At 44.3% G+C, this 25,628-nt stretch overlaps 1 protein-coding gene across 1 annotated transcript in view; it reads left to right on the top strand.

Moving 5' to 3' along the window:
• EMB2369 (tRNA synthetase class I (I, L, M and V) family protein) overlaps positions 1–25,628 on the top strand; it is a 124,789-nt gene that overhangs the window by 50,230 nt on the left and 48,931 nt on the right. Inside the window, exons 9-15 of the mRNA XM_086795966.1 lie at positions 10,312–10,576; positions 10,754–10,948; positions 13,831–13,910; positions 14,172–14,234; positions 14,318–14,399; positions 15,331–15,408; positions 15,585–15,686. Coding sequence (XP_086652092.1) covers positions 10,312–10,576; positions 10,754–10,948; positions 13,831–13,910; positions 14,172–14,234; positions 14,318–14,399; positions 15,331–15,408; positions 15,585–15,686 — 865 coding nt within the window. The remainder of the gene's footprint in view (positions 1–10,311; positions 10,577–10,753; positions 10,949–13,830; positions 13,911–14,171; positions 14,235–14,317; positions 14,400–15,330; positions 15,409–15,584; positions 15,687–25,628) is intronic.

Raw genomic sequence — 25,628 nt, 5'->3', positions numbered from 1 at the left:
AGGCATTCGCACGGTTCATAGATGGGTGCTCCTTGCCCGTGAACTGGACACGCCATAGCAGGCAATCACACGAAAACAAGTCACGGGAAACCAGTTTCAAGCAAGTAGAGATGCATGCACATGCATTATGCAATGGATATATCCCCCGCTCCTGGAACCTGTAAATAGTAGGTCTTCCCGAGCACGAAGCTAGCTCAGTGGGAAGCCTGAACTGGGATCCCTGACAGTGGGTTCCACGTTTGCAACACTACTGGGGGCGACACGAGGCCTGGCCTTTTGTAGGTGAGACAAATCTTGGCCTCAGTACGTGTGACACAAAGCTCCCTGGCCTCGCATACCTTGGCACGAAATAGGGAAAGTCCACTTGGGCAGCCAAATGTTGACATCGAGCAACATGAGGCCTGGCCTCCTATAGGTGACATGAATCCTGGCCTTAATACGGGTGACACGAAGCTCCCTAGCCTCCCGTACCTTGGCACGGAATAGGGTGACAACCCCCCAGCTTCTAAACAGTGGTCCTCAACCGAAAAGCCTCCAAATACGCATGAAGAAGCTGTGGGTAATCTCTGAAGTAATCTTCATCAGCCCATTTTGTTCTTGAACTTCACAAGGTATCACCTCGAAAGCTTACCAGCAGGTAGCTCTCTCTCCTTGTGAAACACAATCTACTCAGGTTGAGAAACTTCCTCTAGCTCATCAACCTCTCGAGGCTCTTTTGTGATAGGCTCTTCTGGCTGAGGTCCCACATACTTCCGCAATAGACTCACATGAAAAGAATTTTGAATCCTTCAATGGTTAGGCAATGCAAGCTAGAAAGCAACCCTGTTGATCTGCTTGATCATCTCAAAAGGTCTGTATTGCCTGGTAGAGAGCTTAGGGCATGCTCCGTTCTTTCCTAGCCTCTTATGGACTCTTGCTTTCTCAAATTTCAGCAACACCCAATCATTTTCTTTGATAACCTCCCTTGTTATGCTTATCCTGTTAGCAAGCAATGGTTGTCCGCACTTATGCAAAGGCAACACTAAGATATCTAACATACTCATCTGGTGCAAAGATCTCATCCTTAGTGTGTAGGATGGGTGGCAATATCACTTTGCCATATACAATCTCAAAGGGGGCCTTTCTCGTGGAGGTATGCACTATGTTGTTATATGCAAACTCTACCAGTGGTAGATACTTCTCCCAAGTTGTTTTCTGATCTGCAACATAGCATTTGAGTAGATCCAACACAGCCAAATTTGCTGCCTCACTTTGCCCATTCATCTCGGAATGATAAGCTGACGAAAAGTCCATCTTAGTGTCTATATTGTCAAACAGAGGGCTCCAAAAGAAGCTCGTAGTCCTGGGATCTCTATCCCCCACAATGGAATTAGGCATGCCATGGTGTTTGAACACTTATGTCACAAATATTCTGACGAGATGCTCATGCTTAATGGTCTTCGGACTGGCAAGAAGTGTGCTTGCTTGCAAAACCTATCAACAATGGTCCAAATAGCATCATTTTCTTGTTGAGTATGAGGCAAATCCATAATAAAGTCCATTGCAATACTTGACCTTTTAGCATGTTACATATGCCTCAATATCCTTGCGCATAATGCGCCAAAGAAATAACGCTCAATCAGGTGCGTAGTAGGTGTGATACCTCTAGGTGTTGCATAGAGAGGAGCATGGCACTCATCAATGACCTTTTGCCTCATGTTTGACACAATACATAGGCAATTGTCTTTCATGAGATAGCCGTCTTTGATCACATACGAGGCATGTATACGACCAGCCATCAAATCGGCCCATAAATGCCCAAAATTAGCATGTGTATGGTACAATTCATGCGTAGCAGATAAGTTCCCATGTGAGGCAACTGACACTGCAGCCACATATGGCTTTTTGGACAATGCATCTGCCACCACAGTCTTCTTTTGTGGAAAGTGCATGATTTGAAAATGAAACATAGACAAGAAGTTTGACATCCTCATATGCTTCTCTGAACGCTTTGTTTGCATCAAGAAGTACCTTAGGCTTTGATGGTTTGTCTTAACCATAAAATCAGTCCCAAGAAGGTAGTGTTTCCATATGGTCAAGGCGTGAATTACAGTCAACAACTCCTTCTCATAGATGCCCAAAGAAGGTGCGACATCATGCAAACGACGACTTTTATAAGCTACAACATGTCTGTCCCGATTTAGGACAGCTCCAATGCAACTTTGTGACGCATCGCACTCAACCTAAAAAGGATCCTGTAAGTCCGGAATGATTAACGTAGGTCCACTCATAATGGCATTCTAGAGGCAAAAGAAAGCCACCTCATCATCAACTGTCCATTTGAAGGATGCCTTCTTCTTAGTGAGCTCATGCAGTGGTGAAGCAATCCATGCAAAGTGCCTGATAAATTGAGTGTAGTATGAAGATAAACCCAAAAAGCTTCATACTTCATGTACGGAAGATAGCTCAGGCCAATCCCGAATGGCCTCTATCTTTGCAAGATCCATCTGCATGCCATCCTTTGACACAATGTGCCCCAAATAGTGAATCTCTGAAACGAAAAGTTTACTCTTCTTGGCATCGATGAAGACCTTATGCTTTACGAAGCTCTTCAAAGTTCAAACACTCTAGCCAAGTGTTTGTGTTGTTCTTCCTCATTCTTGGAGAACACCAAGATGTCCTTGAAAAACACACCTGTGAATTTCTGATGCTCATGGAAAATGTGATCCATCATTTTGTTAAACGTGGTTGGAGCATTTGTGAGTCCAAATGACATAACCAAAAACTCATACAAACCAAAGGATATCCTGAATGCCATTTTGTGCACATCCTATGGTGTCACACTCACCTGGTGATATATGGAGATCCATCAAGTTTATTGAGGATGTCATCTATGCGTGGAATTAGAAACCGGTTCTTGATGGTAAGCTTGTTTAAAGCTTAGTAATCCACACACATGTAGAAGGAACTGCCCTTCTTCTGCACTAGCAAGACAAGTGAACAATATGGCAAAGAGCTTGGTTGAACCAAACCTTAGTCCAATAATTTGGTCACCTGTTTCATGATCTCGTCTTGCTGTGCTCCGCTAATGTTATATGTGGCTCTATTTGGCGGGGAACTACTCGGCACCAAATCAATGCAGTGATCCTCGAGTCTTTGAGGAGGTAGATCTCTTGGTAGAGCCTATGCAAAACAATCCTTGAATGTGTCCAAGAATTTCAGCCTATCACTCGTAAGAGTGTCTACTTGAACGTCATCACATTTAACATTGTTACGCACAAAAATCAAGTATGCAAAAACACTCTGTTTCATTGCTTTGTTAATCTGAATATGAGATACAATTGGGATGGAGCTTCCCTCTTGGCGAGCATCAATAACATGCATGCAGTCTCTATGCATAAAAGTAATCTTGTTTGTCTTATACTCCTTGCGTGGCTCAATGCAGTGATGCAATAACTATCCCGCAATGCGTAGCTTCCCAATGATGGGGGTCACTTGCACTTGCTTTTCCACAAAGGCGGCCTCCGCTTCAATCTAGGGTCCTATGTCTCGTACATCAATGTTCAATGCAGCTGCCATCTCCATTGAGATGAAATTATCTGTGGCACAACCATCAAACATAAAGAGTGTGGCTGATCCTTAAGCTGTCCCCAAGCTTTGCAAACCACCCTCGCTTTATCTTCATTCCCTGTATTCCCTTGCACATCGGGAATGGCATGCACAGTAACCTTTTCGTGCTTCTCATTGTCCTTATTCTTGCGTTTAGGACACTCATGAAACATGTGATTCTGGCTACCACATGAGCATATTACTGTCTTTGCTCCGAGGTTAACCGAAACTTTTTCTTTTTCTGAGAAGCATCTTTGGGTTGTGAATTTACACTCTTGCCTCCACTTTTTGCATCTTTTACATTAAGGTTTAGAATGCTGTCCACCCTGTTGCAGGTTATGGCCAGCCCTCTCTTTGCCCTTGAAAATATGTTCCCGGTTGCGAGAACATTGTAGTTTGTGCTCTAATTGCTTTGTGGCAAGAGCGGCCGCTATGTAGTTGTGCAAAGTAACATTCTGATGTGTATCAAGATCGGATTTGTAAACCGGTTGAAGCTGAGACTTGAACTTCCGTTTCTTTTTAGGCTCACCCACGAACAAAAATGGTGAGACCTCCAAATAGATCTTACAAAATTTGCTGACATAAGCTTGCATAGACTCATTGTCTTTCCCTTATCCCATTTTCTCATGATCTTCTCCACAGCATTGTGAGGCAAGAACTATGCATAGAACCTCTCTTTGAAGTCCTCTCATGTGTGAACATGGCTACTACAAAGCTTTTTAGTGATGCACTAATGGGAAGCCGAGCCCTTTAGAAACATGCTCACATGGTGAATCTTTGACTTCTCAGAAAACTCCTGATCACTGAAGGCAATATCAAACTAGGCTATCGCATCATATTCACCACCATGATAAGCTTCAAACTTGAAGACTTATCACCTGCCTTAAATTCCTTCAACCTCTTGGCATGGTGACCCTCCTCATCTATTCTCCTTTTCCCCTTATCCAACAGGGTAGCAGTAGGAGCATGCACATGACCATGGCAAGAAACATGCGGCATGGAGGCATGTGCACTATGCAACGGTGACCTATGCAAAGGTGGCCTCCCAACACTGGCATTGACAAAAAGATTCTTGCATGAAACTCGTTCTTCGTGGGCATACTCGGTGCCATGAGTGGTGGGTGACACATGATAATCCTTGGCTGTTGCAAAATTATGCATAACTTTCAGCCCATGACGGGTGTTCTTCCCTGGCCAATTCCACAGGCAAAGTACGGTGGCTAACAGGCCTATCACTTTCTGCATGGGAAGCATGCATCACATATACATTTCCATCATGTTTGCCACTCTTTCTTGCATGTAAATCTCTTTCTTTTCCTAACCCATACGGGGTAGGGCTTGCTTTGAAGTCACCAAAGCATCATCCTCATGTACATAAGATTTGATACTGTGAGACAAATCATCACCAGTCTCTACATGCAGGAGTTCTTTGACACAAAGTTCACCTGCTTCGTCTTGGACTACATCTCCACTACGTATACGATAGTTGAGAGCTCTCTCTCAAGGCTTCACACCCAAATCCCGGGCCGTAGAGTCCATAGTGTGTGCAACCATAGACTTGGCCTTTGTGGCCTCCATAAGCTTATGAACTTGTGGGTTCTCATAAAGCATCTTCAGCTCTTCCTCGGCATACAATTGCCTCTTTATGCGTTCCATCTCGGCATTCAACACATTTGGGTCATCTTCATGCAGCTCTTGTTTTCCTTGAGAGTGCTTTCCCACATGTGTGTGCTTCTCCACATAACATGTATGGGTAATCCTACGTTACCCAAATTATCAAATGCATGTGTACCACTTGGCTGGCCATGTGAACTAGGCCCTTGTCCGCTCTGTCCATGGCTGTCCATAGTGTATGACGGCTGTTCACATGTTGCCCAATGCCCAAACAATCGTTTTCCCGCCGAGAAGAGGGAAACAACGGTGCTCTGATACCACTATAATTACACCGGTTAGGTGTGAATGTTCCTGGGCACTGTCTCATGAATAACAAGCTCGTCAACACTTAAATAAAAACCAGCAGTAGTGCAATAGATAATTGAAAGTACACAACAGTGCACAAGATAACACTGCAAATTTAGAGAGTGCACAATATACCACCATTGGGGCCGTGAACAGGCGGACCCCCCCTGCCCCCCTTCTAAATACTATTGTATATCATTGAAGTCTTTAATACGTGTACACCGTTCCAAGGGCTCTCCAGCTAGATATTCCATGCAATGCAAATAATGAATACATGTTTCCCAAATAAGTACATGTCGTGTAGATTGTTGATGCCGGACTCGTCGAAAAAGAATCAAAATGACGTGACCACCAGCCACATACACCTAGAGCTGAGTGAACAGGAAACTGTTGTTTCGAGATCATGCATGAACCATAGTCACCACAACGGGAAATGGGAATGAAACTAGCACCCCCTGGAAATGGGTAGGAAACGGCAAAACAAGTAATGACAAACTTAGTCAGACTTTCTCAAATTTGCATAAACGAGCACATATTTAGAGCAACAAAAGAAAAGAGACCTTAGGATCAAGTTGATTGCCTGTTAACAAGATAGGGCATGGCTGTTTCCAGCCTGTTTCTTGTAACAAAATAGGGCATGGCTGTTTCTCCGGACTCATTTCCTGCTGTTTCTGGACCCATTTCCTGTAACAAGATAAGGCATGGCCGTTTCTGGCCATTTCCAGGTGTGAAGGGGTGGGGAAACCTGTTTCCAGGTTTCCCACCTCTGTTTCTCACGTTTTCTGTGACTATGGCACGAATAGGCACTCTCATACTAGAGCCTAGTTCACTCAACTCCCAGAGACTGAGGTACAAGTCTTCAGGGTATGGGTACACAAATAGGTACTCATACTACACTAAGTACACGAACATGCACTCGGTAAAGAATTGGTACTCAACAGGTACATGGGTGTTGATGTAGGTACTCAAATAGGTACACAGGTGTGGATGCAGGTATTCAAGCAAGTACACGAGAGTTGTAGCAGATACTCAAACAAGTACTCAAGTGAAGGAGTAAGTACTTGAACAGGTATGAAAACAGGTACTTGCACAGGTACTCCAGTAGGTGTAGATGGAGTAGGTACAACTGGTGCAAGTAGTACAGCAGGTACAGTTGCAAACTCAGCAAGTACATAGCAGGTACACTGTAGGAACATCAAGTACACGACTGGCACATGAAGTACACAGTAGGTACAGGTTGCCAGCAAAGTGCAGGTACAAATTGGTACAGACCAGTATGACAGGTCCACAACATGTACACAGTACGGACAATAGCTAAGTTATAGGTCAGGTACACTGAAGTACAGTACAAACAGCAAGGTATAAGTTGGGTACAACAAAGTACAAGTACGACAGTTTTAAGAGTTTCTCTGTGTATATTGACTGCATAGGGAGAAAAAGGGAGAGAGAGATGCGCTCTCTGGATACATGAGGAGGAAGGAGAGAGGTGAGAGTTGTGGCAAGGTTGGTGGAAGGGGTGCTTTGCCCTTATGACATGTGCCAAGGCCCCACCTTGAATGAAGGTGCCCGGGCACCTCTATCATAGTTACTGGGGAACGCCGTTCCCTAGTCTTGGACGTTCTGGAACGTTTCGGAATGTTTTCCCACAAGGAACGGCCAGGGGGAAATGTTCCGAAACGTTCCCCTTGGCAATAGGCCCAAAAACCCTTTAAAAAAGGGAAACATGTAAAAAAAAAAGCAAATTTCGTCTATCCTACTATCAATACATGACATAAATTTTCAAAGTTTTCGCCTATCCTACTTAAACTTCATCATTTAAAAGGACATTTTTCAGAATTCCATTAGTTTTGTTTGCTGACATGGCATTCCCATTCTTGTTGTGGGGGTTCAAAACATTCCCATTTCTAGGGGCCAAAACATTCCCCTATTCCCGTTTCTTGGTAACTATGACCTCTATAATGTGCCCCCTCATTAAATTAGGCCACGTGAGGGGTAAATGGGCCAAAGGAGATGCCCAAAGCTTGGGCTGGCCATTCATGGGCTTTGGGCCCCAAGTAGTGTCAAGGTGCCGGTGCCCAACTTTAATGATGTAAATTGCAAAGGTTATAAAACCTTTACAATAATAAAGAAGCGTTCAAATGGATACTTACCACCTGTTAACATGCCACAAATCATGTTAGAATACAGGTCATTCGCATGGTTCACGGGTGGGCGTCCCTTGTCATTGCAGGCAATCACATGAAAACAAGTCAACATGCATACACAGGCATTATGCAATAGATATATCTCCCATTCTTGGAACTTGTAAATAGCAGGTCTTCTTGAGCAAGAATCTGGCTCAGTGAGAAGCCTAAACTCTGATCCCTGGCAGTGGGTTCCACGTGCTAGCCACAGTATGGGCGACATGAGGCCTCGCCTCTCGTAGGTGACACGAATCCTGGCCTCAGTATGGGTGACACAAAGCTCTATGGCCTCTTGTACCTCGGCATGAAACAAGGAAAGTCGAGTTGGGCGGCCAAATGGTGATAGTTTCGTAGCACAAAGGAAACTTTTCATGCTTCTATGCCACATTGTGCACAATGTAGTAACACTCCTTTTCATGAGGCTACCTATTGACGAACAAAAATGAAAAGAGGCTAGTTAATACTTATTAATAGACAAGAGTAACTAGTGGACTTGTCACCTCGCTCTTTAAGAGCAAATTTCACGAGATTACAATTTGAAGAAAGTGTATAATGACATGGAAATGGGAGTTTGTTAGTTTTGATTCGTAGATTGGATGGCCACTTCTTGAGGAGACAAAAGGGAGTGGGAGGAATATCTGGCTAATTTCTTGATGTATCTATCGGCTAATTTCTTGATGTATGCCAAAGCTTTGGATTCTATGAATTTCTTAGCACTCACATGCATTTGTATGGTGAGGAAAACTAAGCATACTTGTACTTGGATTAGACACTGTCCTTGAGAGTCTCCAGTGGTAAGACCATTCTCATTGCATCATTATCACATCATACTCAATAGGGAAGTTCATGGGGGAGGGCTTTCACACAGGGCAAATGAAGGTGAAATACATGCTTATGAGAGAGTTCCTATGGGGAATTGTTAGTGGGAGAGGCACTTGTCTAGATAGGAAATGGGAAGATAAGTGTGGAGTGAAAGGGATGAAAGGCACTTAGCATTATTGCATTAGGCCAGGGTGACAACATATTGTATGAGATCAAGCCTACTTCAATGAGCCATATGGGACTTTGGTTTCCACTCTCAAAAATCGCCTAACCCAACCTTTGAAGGTTTTACTTTTGCCCTCTTAGAAGAGGAAAGGAGGCTCAAGGAAAAGACAACGCATGTACCCGATCAACCCTACTTCAACAAGGGTTCTTACAAGGGGCCATCATCAAAAGCAAAGGGTAAAATGAAGTGTAACTACTGCGGAAGGGCCAATCACTTGGAGAAGGATTGCTACTTCAAAAAGAAAGCACAAACTCAAGCTAACTTTGTAGATGAAGTAGAGAAAGGTGAGAAGGCCTCTACCTGAGCAGAAGAGGCTAACAATTTCATGAAGAAGAGAAAGGTGAGAAGGCCTCTAGCTCAGCAGAAGAGACTAACATTGTCCATGAAGAATGGGCTTTCTGAGGCCCTATGGCCACCCCTTATCCCTACCTTGTGTAAAACATCACCCAAAGTTAAGTGGTGAAAATCTATGCAGTAGAATAGGTTAAATCCATTACTAGAGGGATGGATAATACTTTAGGGGTAGTTTTGTTGGAAGCATTATCCATCCATTGGGGAGCCATTTAAGCGTAATGATGTAAAGCCAAAACCTTAGGGTGATTCTGAATGTTGTAATTGAGGAATGCAAGAACTACCTAGAACAAGGTGCCTGGCTTAAGCGGGGTTAGGAGGATTCCAATCACCATAAAGTGAGCCCAAATTGTAGGAGAGGTGCCTAGAATTATGGGATGAAGATTAGAGATGATTAATCCACCATTAGGTGGTAATGCCTTGAGCTAAACACATGTACCGATGCCTATTTAAAGGCCTCTAATCAATGGAGATCACAATGTGTGCCATTATCATCATCTTGCCCTCATTATGTTAATCTTCTGAATCATTAGTGTTAATCATTTGACATCTAAACATCATAATCAATAAAAATGACCCCATTGTAACCCGTGTGCTATGCTAACTATCTTAGTCTTGTGCGTAGCCTCAGGTTAAAAATTTAGGCCAGTTGAGCATCACAATTTTCTTTGCATGCCCTTTGTCGTCTTTCACTTAGCTTTATTTCATTTAAGTGGTTTGGTTATCTGTTTGGAATTTGTACTTAATGAGCTTTCCTTTTTCCTCGTCCCATGGTTTGGCTTTTACTCGTGACTTATTTTCTATACTTTATTTTGTCTCTGTTCTTCTCAAGAGGACATCAGGGTGATTACTCAAATCTAGAAGCCCTTATTGAACTCCTTGAAGGAGTTGTTGGTGGTAACTTGAACAGATAGGTGCAGATTTGTATATAAACATTCAAATATTGGAGTAGAGACCTTCTAACAGCTTTGTTTTGTGACTTGGGTAGTGACATTTTTGTTTAAGGAGGGTCTGTACTAGTCTTAATTTTCATCTGCAATGTAGACTAGAAAGATATTGCATGTTGTATATTATGTTTAAGGTGGAGCAATGGTTTTGCACCTATTTGTGGTGAAGTAATTAATAATTTTTAACATATCATGTTCATACTATTGAAGTACTGGAGTCTTGATGTTCTGGCAGTTATGGAACAGGTGCAATCATGGCTGTCCCTGCACATGACATTCGAGATCATGAGTTTGCAAAAAAATTCTGTTTGCCAATGCGTACAGTTCTCTCCCCCGAGGGAGATACGTCATGGGATGGAAAAGACGCCTATACTGGTCAGGGAGTGCTGATGAATTCTTGTCATAGAGAAACTGGCATTGATTTGAATGGATTATCAAGTGTCAAGGCAGCTGCAAAAGTTGTAGAGTGGCTTGAGAAGAGAGGTTATGGCAAACAACAGGTACTGGGTGCGTATTAATAAGACCACAAGTGGCCTCGTTCTGGTATCACTTAGGCTGTATCTCACCTCTGGGGTTTATTTAGGATTAAATATCCTTCTTTTTGTAGCTGCTGATACTTGTTCTATAGGCTTTTTTGTCTTTGTGTAATGTGAGGTAAACTTTTTTTACTTTTGCAGGTTAATTACAAGCTGCGGGATTGGTTATTTGCACGCCAGCGGTACTGGGGTGAACCTTTTCCTGTGGTTTTTTTGGATGACACAGGTGAAGTCAAGGCAGCACGAGAGAAGGATCTACCCATAAAACTCCCAGACATGGATGACTTTTCTCCCACTGGAACAGGCAATCCTCCGCTTGCAAAAGCACTAGATTGGGTATACTTTTCACCTTGTTCATCTCAGTTTTCAAGGAATGCCATGTAAGTCCACCAATGAATGGCTGCAAGATACATGTTTGCATATATATTTGCTTTGTTAGTATCAAAGTGTGTTACTTGGATCAACTGTTGGTGACTTAGCATAATTATCAGAAGTATATTGGCACAAAGAATGTGGTGATTATGAAGCACAAGCATTAAAAAATAGTGTAATAATGGGCCTTTAGAGACGTGGCTGAACAAATTGGTTTCCATGCATTTATGCTGGCAATGGTAAAAAAGGAATACCCTTTAGTGCTTGTTTATCTTGGGCTGATGTTATGCTGAACAATCTGTAATAGAAAATGCAAATGTGTAGATCATCCTTATCTGTGTGGGCTTGCTGCATGGTTGTTGTCTCCTCTGTATTCTTTGTGATCTACGTGTGGTATACATGTGGCTTCATAAATTTTGGGTCTGTGGGATGCTCCAAGTCTCCAATTTGTTGCAACACAAGTGGGCCTCAATCTGAGCCCTGACTGGGCGTTCCTGTAGGATGGTGTCATCTGGTTCCCTCATTCTACTTTAGCAAATCCCTGGAAAGAAAAAATTGAGTGTTTTGTTGTCTTCTGCTCGAATCTCATGCATATCCAAAGATCTCTATGCTTTCTTGTAAGCCCCACCTCTTGCCCCGTCTCTACTTGCAATCTAGGCAATGAAATGCAGAGCAATGCAGGTTCTTGCATGCTATTGGGCTAGCAATAGGAGTTCCTATAAGCCATGACTTGAGGCTTTCTGAGGGAACCAACTTGGTGAAGGTGTAAACCATTACCATAATGCCTTGACATAAATCTTGTAGATGCTATTACATTCTATGCACAGATGTTATTGAAATCCAAACTGAAGTTAGCGCACTTCTAGGGATTGTTCTTTGAAGGGTTTATTGCTTCTGCTAGTGACTGTGCCCGCAATGCCTTTCTTTGCTGCCATAGCTGCCTTGTCCTCCACTTCATGGCACGGACAGCCCCCTTTCCCTCTTTCCTTGAAGACATTTTTCTGTGTCTTTGCCCAGTGAGTATTGTTTGGCCCTCTGCCTGCTTGTAGTAGCTGCAGGGAATTGATCACCTTTTGTACTTTGAACACTTAATTGTATTTTCCAGTCATGGTACATAATACAAAGCTTAGTGTTAGGGTTACTGAAGTGCTTTGTGTTTGTTTGTCTTCAGTTGCACTTCTATCTTTGTAAACACAATCATAACATAAGTACATATTGCAAGGATTACTGATGTGCTTTGTGTTTGTTTGTCTTCCATTGCACTTCTATCTTTGTCAATGCAATCATAACATAAGTAGCTCTACATGAAGATGCGAGTACAAAGAGGAAGAAGGAGAAGGTGCACAGAAAGAAGAAGAAGAAGAGAGGATGAGGAGAAATAGACAAGAAGCAGAATGGCTAGGCAGGGCGGAAGGAAGGCAACAAGTCCAACAAGAGGAGAGTCTCTGTGACATGACTCGGAGAGATTTTGGGCAATGCATGCGCGGAACCAAGGCAGAAGAGGAATTGGGAGCAAACATAGGATAAGAGCAGGAGAGGATGAGGAGAAACTAGACAAGAAGCAGACAGCAGCTGGCTACAGCAGGGGGGAAGGAAGAGAACAAACCCAACAAGTGGAGAGTCACTGTCACAAGTTTTGGAGAGATTTTGGGCAATACACACATGGAACCAAGGCAGAAGAGGAATTGGAAACAAGCATACACAACGATAATAGCTGCTCAATATTGGGAGAAACAAGTTTTATTGAGAGGTTATTTTAAGGTTTAGAAACATTTTTCCCTAGAAGCGTTTAAAAGGTTTGGCAAACTAGAAACAATTTTACCCACTATGCACTCAAGAGAAGTCCCAGTGCCGTCATAGTTCGCTTGGTATGTTCAACTGATTGATGATATAGGTTCTCTCCAAATTTTAGCCATGAACTTCCACTTTAGGGAATTCTTCGGAAAGCTTTCAACTGAGTTCATTCAGAACATTTGTAAACATTTTGAGAAATGGGTAAGACCGTGCACACTGTTGGTGAGAGTGACGGGCAGCCAACTTTCCCTGTGCCAGCTTGTGGATCACCCAGACTGTTTTCTATGGCTCCTGGTGGTCTATTCCTGTCTGCATGGGCCACTGTCTCCCAATGGTGTGGGGAATATTGGAGGCGTCCGTTCAATACAGGAAGAGGGCTCAGTAGCTTGAGCTGAATTTAACTCCAAGGAAAGCTGGTGCAAGGGTATTTTTATTACAGGTTGGAATGTACCTGAGCATTGCTTAGGAAACATTATTACCTAGGATAAATGGCATGTGCTAGCTGGTGAAGACCCTACACATTGTAAGTGAGAGTAACAAGCAGCCTCTTTCTCTGAGCTAGCCTTATCATACAGAAGCTTGAGGACCTCCCTTTTTAGACTATTTTTTGATGTTACCTGGTGGTCTATTCCTGCACCACTGTCTCTCAGTGGATCTGTTAAGAGGTTTAGTAGCTTGAGCTGAATTTGACTCCTAGGCAAGCTGCTGGAAGGATAGATTAATGCAGATTGGAATGTACCTGATCGTTACTTAGCAAACGTTATTACCTGAAGATAAACGGCATGCTCTAGCTGCTGAGGAACTTGGAAGGGCATTTTGCGAAACTTCCTGGAATAGGTTAGAGTGTGTCTGTGATTGTCCTCAATTCCAAGATTGTGTGATGAGGTGTCCATCTGTGTTTATGAATGATTTATCTTTGGTTTGTGTGGAGAGAATTTATGAATTTTATTGATTGTTAATGAATGGCATCCTAATATGAGAAATTGCAAATTGTATCTTCATAAATATAAGCAAGCACCTATTTGTCTTCTCTTAGTAAGTTCTTTATACAGGTAAGGACTGTTGATTCAGAAACTGGCAAACCTGCAACTAGAGAAACGAATACCATGCCACAATGGGCAGGCTCTTGCTGGTATAAGCTGTCTGTGCTCTTGGGTTCCTTTTCAGTATTGTTCTTAGATGATTATATTGAGCAGGATTTTTGTTCTTAGCTATTATCTAGGAATCTTTGTTAGCTTATTTTGAAGCAGGCCAATCAACTCATTTATTGCCACTGATTCTTAAGGCAGTTATTCCTAAAAGATAAATTTCTCATGCAGCAGTTTGAGATGGTTTTGTAGGTTCATACTGTGGCCTTTTCTGTTGTTTTCTAACCATTGCTATATGTGTTCAGGTATTATCTAAGATTTATGGATCCAAACAACGCTAATTCTTTGGTTGATCCAGAAAAAGAGAGGTAAAGTATACACTCTGATGAGCTAATTTTTTTCTGCAAGTGAATAATGCCATATAAATGATAATGCATTTGAGATTGAGCAGGTATTGGGGCTCTGTTGATCTCTATGTGGGAGGTGCAGAACACTCAGTTCTACACTTGCTATATGCAAGATTTTGGCACAAGGTAAAAGGAATTCTGTGATGTTTGTTACGATAGATGGTCAAATATGTGTCAATATTAATTATTGTGTTTTGATGTTTGACGGAGTTCCCCTGTCTTGAGGGCTACAAGTGGGTACAAATATGAATGCTGCTTTGTGACTTGTCATGTATACATACATGCATGAGCTTATAACTTTTATTGCACTGGATCTAAGTCACATGCACCCCCTAGTTCTTTTAAACAGTCTCAAGTAATGCGTGCAAAGCTTCCTTTCATTTCTGAGTTCTTCTAGCAATCTGAAATACTAGCCCTCTAGATAATAGATTCCTACGTGCCTGTCAAGATGTACAGATAGTGGTAGGCATATTATATTGGTGACAGTGATTCAAGTCAGAGCTGCTAGTGAGGCATAATGCACGTAAGGCCTTTGAGCAGTCTTGCAAGGGCAGTTGGATTTCAGGTATATTTTGTGTATTAAGCAAGGTTGCTATCTGGGGGCTATAGATACCTGTAATGGCTGTCTTTAGTGATGCTACCCTGGTCCTAATGTAGCAGCCTTGTCCAGTGAATGCTAGGGTGCTAGGGCAGGACCACTTACTGCTATTATTGGAAAATCTTGCGCACACTGAAAGTTCAGCTAGAATTTCACCCAGTTGATATGGCCGGGCGCCAAGGACTCTCTCAATAAAGAAAAGGTGGAGAATACCTGTTGAGCATCATCAAATTATTACTTGTTGAAATACTCTTGCTTTTTTCCTGCATTTTGTGGATTATTTAGACCGGCTGCAGGAAGGTGCCAAAAGTGTTAACTTACAGAAGATACACTCTTTCGTACCCTTGTGAAACACAGAGGAGAGTTTTCAAAAATGCAAAATACTTCAAAGAATAATTGATGATTTGTGGGCTAGGAAAAGCATTCATGGCAGACTTATCTGGGTGGCCTGTTTTGCAGGTCCTATATGACATTGGTGTCGTATCAACCAAGGAACCATTCCAATGTTTGGTGAATCAAGGCATGATTCTTGGAGAGGTATGATACTGCTGCTAGTATGATGGATTAATGGGTCTCTTTTGGTGGTTGCCTTGAGATACCTACCACAGAATGATCCAGCATATACAAATCTTAGAGAATTGCATATTTATTCTAAAGATTCGTTGGAACATGTTTCATGGTTGAATGTGGGCAAATTGATTATATCTGTGCAGGTAGAGTATACCGCTTACAGAGATTCTCTAGGAAATCTTGTGTCTGTTGAGCATGTAGATGGAGGTAGCAACTACAGGCTGGAAAGAATACCAGAGTTTGAGGTGAATTCAAAACTTGGTTGGTAATAATTAGTTAAAGAGTAATTTGTGCATATCAAGCTCTATTTAGTGCTTTTTTCCAACCAGCCTTATGCCCAAGATCCTCCCATAGTTATCGATGCCAACAAGGATGCCACCGAGGTAGCACCTTTCGGGGTTTTGAACCGAGGACTTCCTGCATCTAGACAAACACCTTTACCACTTGAGCTATCATCTCATTGACAGCTTTGTTTAGCTTTGTGATAAGAGTTTGTATTACTAGAATAAAAACTTGAGATTTCAAACTGAAGGTAGACTTGAATTAAACCCAAGAACTACAATGCACTTCAAGTGTTTCATACTTGGTAGCTTTTTGCCTATTGCGTATCATAGCAAATGAGAGAAAGCCAATCCAGGCAAGTGTATTTCTTATAGATTGAAAGCAGGCAAAAGAGGGCGGGTTGAGTTTCAATTAGTCTTTCCTCAAAAAAAAGTCACACCTATAAAAAGGGATTGTCAAGCTCAGGCAAGATAAGATGCAGAATATGGTTTGATTTGGGCAGTTTGGACAGCCCAATAGGTGCTCGGAGGTGCCCAAGACATGTGCCCATACATGAGACAGCTTTAGAGCACAACATGAACATGTTTTATGAAGTTATGATGATGCTTTTGGACCTGAAAAGTGCTGATGGACTAGCAATCAGCCAACCAAGAACCCTATGTAAAGAATGCTTCAAGCCTCATTCAAGCATCTCTCAGGTGTTGGCAAGAACCCCCAGATAAAGGCAGCCTGAGGTAGCTCTAGGCAAGAGCACAAGCATCTGGAGAGCAGGACCAAGCTGTGGATTCAACAAGACCTCTTTTGAACGCACAATAGGCTAGCATTTATGAGCGGGATCTAAGTCTAGATCCAAGAACATTGTAAATATAACATGTATACGATAGATTAGGGTTTTATCTCTTGGTCTTGTTTGTTGAGTAGATTATCATTAATCTCTCTTTTTTAGCGTTAATCAAGATCATGCATGTAAAAGTTGGTTTCAAATCTGGCAATGTTCAAAGACCGGTCCTTTGGTCAATTATCTTCTAACGGCTATCCACCCAGAGAGCAGCCGACCAGCAGAAAAGGGAAGAGAGAGAGGTAGAGATGGTTGACTTTCAGCCAGGAAGAGGGAGAGTGCTGGGCACCAGCTTGCAGGAGAGGGAAATAGGAGAAAAAGATGGAGAAGAATGGGGGAGAGGTCCAAGCCGCTTGTGCCATGTGGCACAGCCCACCATAATTAATGGTGGGCACCTCCTTTAAGTGTCCACACAATTATGAGGCCATGTGTGGGTGCCTAGAGTTTGGGCTGGCCACACTTTTATCCTTGGGCCCTGGGCACTAGGTTAGTGGCCAATGCCCAACTTTAATAAGTGTGAACTGCCAAGGTTATAAAACCTTTACAGTAGTAAACAAGGGTTAAATGAATACTTACCACCTGTTCACATGCCTCAAACCATGTCAAAATATAGGGCATTCACACAGCTGATGGGAGTGGCGGGTGGGCGTCCCGTGCCCGTGAACTGGACATGTCATAGCAGGCATTCACACGAAAACAAGTCACGCAAAAATAGTTTCAAGCAAGCAGAGATGCATGCACGTGCATTATGCAATGGATATATCTCCGGTTCTTGGAACCTGTAAATAGTAGGTCTTCTCGAGCACGGAACTGGCTCAGTGGGAAGCCGAAACTGGGATCCCTGACAGTGGGTTCCACAGCTTGGGTACGCTCTACAGGTGACATGAGGTCTGGCCTCCCGCAGGTGATGCAAGTCTTGGCCTCAGTATGGGTGACATGAAGCTCCTTGGCCTCCCGTACCTTGACACGAAATAGTGGAAGACCACTTGAGCGGCCAAATGGTGATATATCCCCCCCCCCCCCCCCCCCTTGCTTGTAAACAGTTGACCTCAACTGAAAAGCCTCCAAATACTCTTGAAGAAGTTTTGGGTAATCTTTGAAGTGGTCTTCATCCACCCATTTTGCGTCAATCGGCAAATAATTCTTGAACTTCACAAGATATCTCCTGGAAAGCTTACTGTGGGGCAGGTAACTTTCTCTCCTTGTGAAACACAATCTGCTCAGGTTAGAGAACTTCCTCTAGCTCATCAACCTTTGGCGGCTCTTTTGTGACAGGCTCTTCTGGCTTTGGCTCCACATACTTGTGCAATAGACTCACATGAAAGGCATACTGAATCTTCCAAGGATCAGGCAATGCAAGCTGGAAAGCAACCTCATTGATCTGCTTGATCACGTTAAAAGGTCCATAATACCTAGTAGAGAGCTTAGGGCATGCCCCCTCCTTTCCTGCCCTTTTACAGAGTCTTGCTTTCTCAAATTTCAGCAATACCGAATCATTTCTTTGATGTCTACCACTCTTATATGCTTGGCGGCAGCCCTCTTATGCTTATCTTGTGAACAAGCAATGGCTGTCCGCTCTTGTGCAAAGGCAACATCAAGATCTCTGACATACTCATTAGTTGCAAAGATCTTAGGATGGGCGGCAACATCACTTTGTCATAAACAATTTCAAAGGAGACCTTTCCCGTGGAGCCATGCATTGTGTTGTTGTATGCAAACTCTACCAATTGTAGATACTTTTCCCAAGCTGTTTTTTGGTGTGCAACATAGCATTTGAGAAGATCCAACACAGCTGAATTTGCAGCCTCACTTTACCGATCCGTTTTGGGGTGAAAAGCTGACTAGAAGTCTAACTTAGTGCTGATATTGTCAAACAGAGCTCTCCAAAAGAGAGTTGTAGTCCTGGGATCTTTGTCCCCGAGAATGGATTTAGTGAACACTTGTGCCACAAATATCTTGACCATATGCTCAGGCTTAGTGGTCTTCCTGATTGGCAACAAGAAATGTGCTTGCTTGCTAAACTTGTCAACAATGGTCCAAATAGCATCATTGCCTTACTATGTACGAGGCAAATCCATGTTAAAATCCATTGCAATACTTTCCCATGGCTGCAAGGGAATAGGCAAAGGCTGAATCAAACCAGGAGCCTTTTGCTTGTCAAACTTGACTTTTTGATAAGTGATACATGCACGTACATATGCCTCTATATCTCTGCGCATTCGTGGCCGAAAGAAGTAACGCTCAATCATGTGCGAGTAGGCATTATATCTCTATGTCCTACATACGGAGGAGCATGGCACTCATCAATGACCTTTTACGTCATGTTTTACACAACACATAGGCAGTTACCCTTCATGAGATACCCCTCTTTGATCACATAAGAGGCACGTGCATGTCTAGCCACTAAATCAGTCCATATATGCCCAAAATCAGCATCCGTATGGTCTAATTCACGTATAGTAGACAATTCATGTATGGCAGACAAGTCCTTGTGTGATGCAATTGACACTGCAGCCACATATGGCTTTCTAGACAATGCATCTGCCACCACATTTTTCTTTCTTGGAGTGTGCATAAACTGAAAATGAAACATACATAAGAAGTTTGCCATCCTCGTGAGTCGTGTGCTTCTTTGAAAGCTTTGTTTGTGTCAGGCTTTGATTATCTGTCTTGACCATAAAATCAGTCCCAAGAAGGTAGTGTTTCCAAATAGTGAAGGCACGAATCACAGCCAACAACTCCTCCTCATAAATGCCCAAAGAAAGTTGTGTATCATGCAAATGGCAGATTTCATGAGCTATGGCATGCCCTTCGTGATTAGGACAGTCCCAATGCAACTTCCGACTACATCACACTCCACACAGAAAGGTTTCTGCAAGTTAGGAATGACCAACACATGCCCACTCATAACGGCATCCTTGAGGCAAACGAAAGCCTCTTTGTCATCAAGTGTCCATTTAAAGAGTGCCTTCTTCTTAGTGAGCTCATGCAATGGTGAAGTAATCCATCCAAAGTGTCTGATAAAACGCCTATAGTATGAGCATAAATCCAAAAAGCTTCGTACTTCATGTATGGAAGATAGCTCAGGCTAATTCCGAATGCTTTCAATCTTTGCAAGATCCATCCCGATGCCATTCTTTGATGCAATATGTCCCAAATAGTTAATCTTAGAAAGAAAAATTCACTCTTTTCCGCATTAATGAAGAGCTTGTGGTTTCGAAGCAAAAACAATGGCCAAATGTTGTCGATGTTCCTGCTCATCCTTGGAAAATACCAAGATATCATCGAAAAACACACCTATGAATTTCCAATGTGTTAGAAATAATGTCCTGACATTATTATGGGCAGTGGCCAATGTATTAGGACCGGCCGGGCACTTTTTACTCACTTTAAGTGAGGTTTTTTCCCCGCGCCCAATAAGGCGCCCAACTTACCGTTATGTGAAACGGGCACCAGTTAGGGTTATTATATGCCCTAAGTTTTGTAACAAACTAATCTTCATTATTTTGAGCTCCATCGTTTTGCTCCTTGCCTCCACACGTTTTGTTCTGTTTCTTCGTGTGCTCCACACCGTCTCTCACACTCACAATTGGTATCAGAGCAGGTTGTTGTTCCTACTCCCGCCTTCCCTACTGCTGGTGAAGCACTTTCGTCGCGAAGAAACACCTCTATTGTGCTGGTCGCCTGCTTCTGGTGCTGAAAAACAGGTCGCCCTCCTTCTACAGACCTGGGCGACTGCTTTCTGTGTGTCTCGGGCACTGTTCTGGTGCAAAAAGCAGTGCTGGTCGTTTTTCTACAGGCCGTACAGCATCTGTGCAGCACGTGTGGCTGCTGGTTGCTGTTTTTCTGTTCGTACAGGTCTGTACGACCAGTTTTGGTGCTGTTTTCTAATTGTACAGCAGCCGTACAGTTGTCGTACAGCTCTATTTGCTGTTTTCTGTCCGTACAGTTCTGTACAGCACCTGCTGGTTGCTGTTTGCTGACTGTACAGCCTTCCGTACAGCATTGTACCGTCTTCTGCATCAGTTCGTACTCAGCAATCTGCAGGGTGAGTCTACCTGCTGTATTTTGGAGCTTAACTGTGAATTTTGTCAGCAAATCAAGTCCAAAATTTGGGGCTTTTGCTGTTTTTATGTTGCTGCACAATCTGTGACAGCTCCCACAGGTGTTTTGTGGGAATCAGAGAAATTTGAGCCACCAGAAATTTGGGGCTTTTGTTGCTGTGCTGTCTATCTGTGTGAAACAGACAGTCTCGAGCAATATTTGTGGACTCTTGTGCAGTTAGTCTCTTTTGCAGGTTACAGTTTGCTCTCATGGCACAGAACACTGCTGATGTGTTTGGGTTTTTAGCCCAGGAAGATAAGTTGGATGGAACCAACTATTCCCTGTGGAGCTTTATGCTCAGGAATCTGCTAGTTGCAAAGAATTTGTGGAATTATGTAAGTGGAGCTGAGGCAAGGCCTATGCATGTGGCCCCAGCTACCCCTCCACAACATGGCAGGCAGCAGGTTGTACTACCAGCTCCTCAGGCACCTACACAGGAACAAACTAGGTGGGATTCCAGGGATGCTCAGGCACTCTCTTTGATTGCACTTTCAGTTAAGAGGTCCATTATTCCGCATATCCGTTCATGCAGGACATCTCAGGCTGCATGGGATACTTTGGAGCACATGTATCAGGCTCGCAATGAGGCTAGAGTTGCCTTTTTGAAGCGGGAACTATCACACTTGTGCATGGATAAGGGTGATTCTATGCAGGATCATCTTACGAAGATTCAGGATTTGAGAGAACAGCTCTTGAATATTGATGAAATCATTTCTGATGCTGAGATGGTCACCACTACACTTAACTCTTTACCGAGCTCTTATTTGGGTTTTCATACATCTCTTCACTTGTCCATGAGGGGTAATCCAGTCCCTCTATCCTTTCAGGATTTGGTTGGACTTTTGCTGCAGGAAGAGCAGACTCGGAAAAATGTCATGCAAAGAAGTGGTGAGCAAGCACTCTTTGCCAAGAACAAGGGCAAAGGAAAATCTGGTGCATATAAGCCTAAGTCAGAATCAGGACAGCCATCTAGTAAAGAGAAGGATGATGCACAGAAACCTAAAAAGAAGGGTAAGTGCCATTACTGCAAGAAAACAGGTCACTATATTCATGAATGTCCTAAGAGGATAGCCAAGGAAAAGAAGAAAGAGTCTGGTAATTCAGTTGAAGACTCTTCAGATGTGGATAACAAGAAAGATGATGCCACAGTCAATCTTGTGGAAGAGGATTGGTGCTTCTTTACTTGCAGCTATGATCCCTTAAATGAGGTTCATTCACTCAGTGTGAGTGAAAGTGGTGATGTATGGTTCTTTGACAGTGGTGCCTCAAGGCACATCACGTCCAGAAAGGATTTGTTTGGCAAGATGGTACCTTCTTCATGTGGCAGAAAGGTTACGTGTGCAAATAATGCTTCTTATCCAGTTCAGGGCACAGGGGATGTTATGCTTACAGCCATTAATGGCTCAGAATTTCTCCTTCAGGATGTATTGTATGTGCCTGGGATAAAGAAGAATCTTCTCTCAGTGTCTTCTTTTGCAAAGAGAGGGCTGGTTGTTTCCTTTGAGGATACTAAATGTATGGTCCGTGACAGGGAAAGTGACTTTGCTTTGGTTGCTACAGGGACCTTATGTCGCGGTTTGTACCGTCTTGATCCTTATGAGAGGCACAGTGCATGTGTTGTTTCTACCTTTACATCTGCTATGCAGGATGCAGAGTTGTGGCATGCCAGGTTTGGGCATGTAAATTATGGCAGTCTCATGGCACTTCAGAAGCTGAAAATGGTAGATGCCCTACCTAAGGGATCCCCAAGTGATGTAGCAAGATTCTCTCATCCTACCAATCAAGTGTACACTACCAGTCTACCTCGCCAGATTTTTTAGGTCTCTCCACAACCCCATATGGAATACTGAGTGGACACGAAAGTTGCGAAGTATTGCGAGCATTTGGGATCTTCGTAAAGCAGGGTTTCTATTTTTTTTTTAGCATTTGGAAATTTTTTTTCAAGGAAAAAATTTTTTTTGGGGAGGGGGGGGGAAAACTAACTCGTACCGTACGATATCATACGAATTCGTACGGTATCGTACCGTACGACTCGTACGTACGAACAGGTTTGTACGCGTACGAGAAACAACTATGGGCTCCATGCCGGAGTGGGAGCGCTAGTGATCCAAAAGGCCACTGTCTTGCGCCAATTGATCAATGCTCCCGAAGCTGCACCAAAAACCTGTAGCGACTGCTTTGTCCCCTGAAGATTGGCCTCCTGGCCATGCAAAAATAATCCCGTGTCATCAGCAAACTTAGAATCGAGCAGGTCCTCACCCTGGACTGGGAGGTGGAGTCCTCTCAAACCAACCTCCTCTGCTGTCAAATACATGCTCATAGCCTCAGCAAAGAAGAGAAAAAGAAACGGGGCGAGAGGGCACCCCTGACGGACTGATCTGGTCAACTCAAAACTCGGCCCCCGTCCTCTTGCCATCAGCACCTGGCTACGAGCTGTGGAATATAGAGCTGCCACCCCTCGAATCCAGACTGGCTCAAAACCGAGGCGAAGCATAGTGCCCTGTAGGAAACCCCAATCGACTCTATCGTATGCCTTCTCAAAATCGAGAAGCATAATGACTAGGTCCTCGCCGAGAAATCTAGCTCGGGCCGTCGCCTCCCAGAAGGTGAAAATGTTGTCAAGGATACTGCGCTCCTTGACGAATCCTGTCTGGGTAGCATGAATCAACTCCCCAAGGAAGGGCTGGATCCTCAAACTCAAGGCCTTGGCCAGGACCTTGTAGACAGTATTAAGGATCGTAATAGGTCTCCACTGTCGAGTATCATCAGACACTCCCTCCCCCTTGGGGATAAGAAAGATCAAGCCCTCTGAAAAGCTCTGTGGCATCACCCAAGTGTCCAAAACATACTGAAAGCCCCTGCGGAGGCTTGGCCCCAAAATGTCCCAATAGCGCATAAAAAAGGCACAGGCGTCAATCCGTCCTCCCCAGGGCAGCTATGGCGCGGAAGGACCCTCAAAGCCTCAACAAGCTCATCCTCTGAAAGAGGCTCACCCAGAACTGTGCGCATACGATTTGTGACCCTCCTCTGTACATGGGCCCACAGAGTCTGTCTGCAAGCATCATGTGCCTCCGTGGCTGGCTCCGTTGAGAGTAGGTCTCTATAGAACTCAGTGGCAATGGCTCTAATCTCCCCGGGCTCAGTGACTAATGAGCCGTCCTGTCTCCTGAGCTGGCGTACACCTGCTCGAGCATGGCGGGGTCCGGTTATCTCAAAGAACTCCCTAGTCACTCTATCACCAAGCTGCGTCCACTGTGAGGCCTGGCGATGATAGTAGAACTCATGTCTCTGCTCCTCTGCCTCTCTAACCTCCTGGCGTGCCTGGCTCAGCTGGGATGCCACCCACTCACATGTAGGCTGCTGCTCCTGAAGGCGCTGGAGCGAAGCAAGGCTACGTCTCAAGCAGCGCTCCCGCTCTCGTGTCTCTCCCAGCCGTGTCAAGGCTACAGCGTGCAAAAAAGAGCTGAGCTCGATGAGTCCCTGGGCACACTGGCCTGCTGCATCCAGGTCAGAGCTCTGGCTATCATGCCATATCCTCTCAATGTCCTCAGAAAGACTGGAATCTGTAAGTATCCTCTCTAGGATCCTCAATTGCAAGCTGGTCTCTGGTGTCCCCTCCTCAAGTGTCAATAACTGGCACATGGTCTAAAAAAGAAGTGCCAGCGAGAATGCCAACGGAGCCCCCACGCTCCCCGAACTTGTCGCCCACATAGAAGCGATCAATCCGTGATAGATTAGTCCCTCCCTGCCGGCGATCCGACCGAGAAAAACTAAGACTGTCCTGAGAGCGGGAGAAAGCCTCATGCTGCCATGCATCAATGATCCGCAGTGTCATACAAAATCGCTCCCAAGCTGCAAGCTCCGTGCCGTGCACTGTAACATGACTGCCTCCCACCCTATCGGCCGGGTCCTCAAGCATGTTGAAGTCTCCTCCGACACACCAATGTGGGGCCTCGGGCAATGCATCTGTAACAAGGGTCCAGAACTCTGCTCTGGCACTAGCATGGTTAGGCGCATAGACATTAAGCACGCCAAAGAGCTCATCATGCATCCTCAGAATAACGTACTGTGCTCTACTAGGCACAATGACCCTGCGATCCACAATGGCCTGCCGCCATGCATCCGCAATGACCATACATACTCCTCCCTGCCCACCCAAGGGGCCAAACCCTGCAGACCAAAATGTGTCCCATCTGCAAGGCATCACGGAACCATATCTCCGAATCCTGCTCTCACTCAAATGGTGCTCCTGCATCATCAGAATATCAATACTGCCCCCAACCAGGCATCTCTGAAGCTCCTGCCTCAAGCATCCACAATAGCGTACATAGTGTGCGCCGCCAAGGCCCTGTACATTCCATGAGATGATCCTCATGGATGACCTGCTGAGGTGGAGGCTGTCTCAGCCATACGGCGGGCCTTCGCAAGCGGCTTGGATGGAGAATAGTCCCCATCTGAGCGGCTACGAATCTGCCCACCTGGTGTGCTACAAGAATCTCGGATCAGGCGCCAATGGCTGTGTCCCATGGCGACTGCCTCCCGCTCAGAGAGAGCAACCTCGTGTATACATACATATCCATGGTCGCGTGCTAGGTCTGCCACTATGCGGACCACCAAGTGGCAAACCCCGGAGGCATCCGCACTCCCGGAATCAAAGAAGTGAGCCAGCTCCCAAAGTCAGCCTATCACGTCTGTCACCTCCAAATCGCTCACATGGTGAGAAAACTCAACTGCCTGAGTCTTTAGTATGCTAAGAGCGAGATCCAGAGTCCACTCCCGGTTGCTAGGGCCACAAAGAGGGAAGGAGAAGGCCACCGCTGAATCAAGTGCCTCCTCCCCTCGGGCCGGAGGTATCACCACATGAACTCTGATGGGTGCTGGCTTGTGGGGGCCCTCCGCTCCAAAAAGCCCTGTGAAGGAGTAGTCAAAAGCCTCCGAGCGCTGTCTAGTGTCGAGACTACTC

The sequence above is a fragment of the Cibotium barometz genome, chromosome 63, assembly GCF_041138505.1.
Source record: "Cibotium barometz isolate CiBa-2024 chromosome 63, ASM4113850v1, whole genome shotgun sequence".
Taxonomy (NCBI): Eukaryota; Viridiplantae; Streptophyta; class Polypodiopsida; order Cyatheales; family Cibotiaceae; genus Cibotium; species Cibotium barometz.
This window is presented reverse-complemented; position numbering and strand designations above follow the sequence as displayed.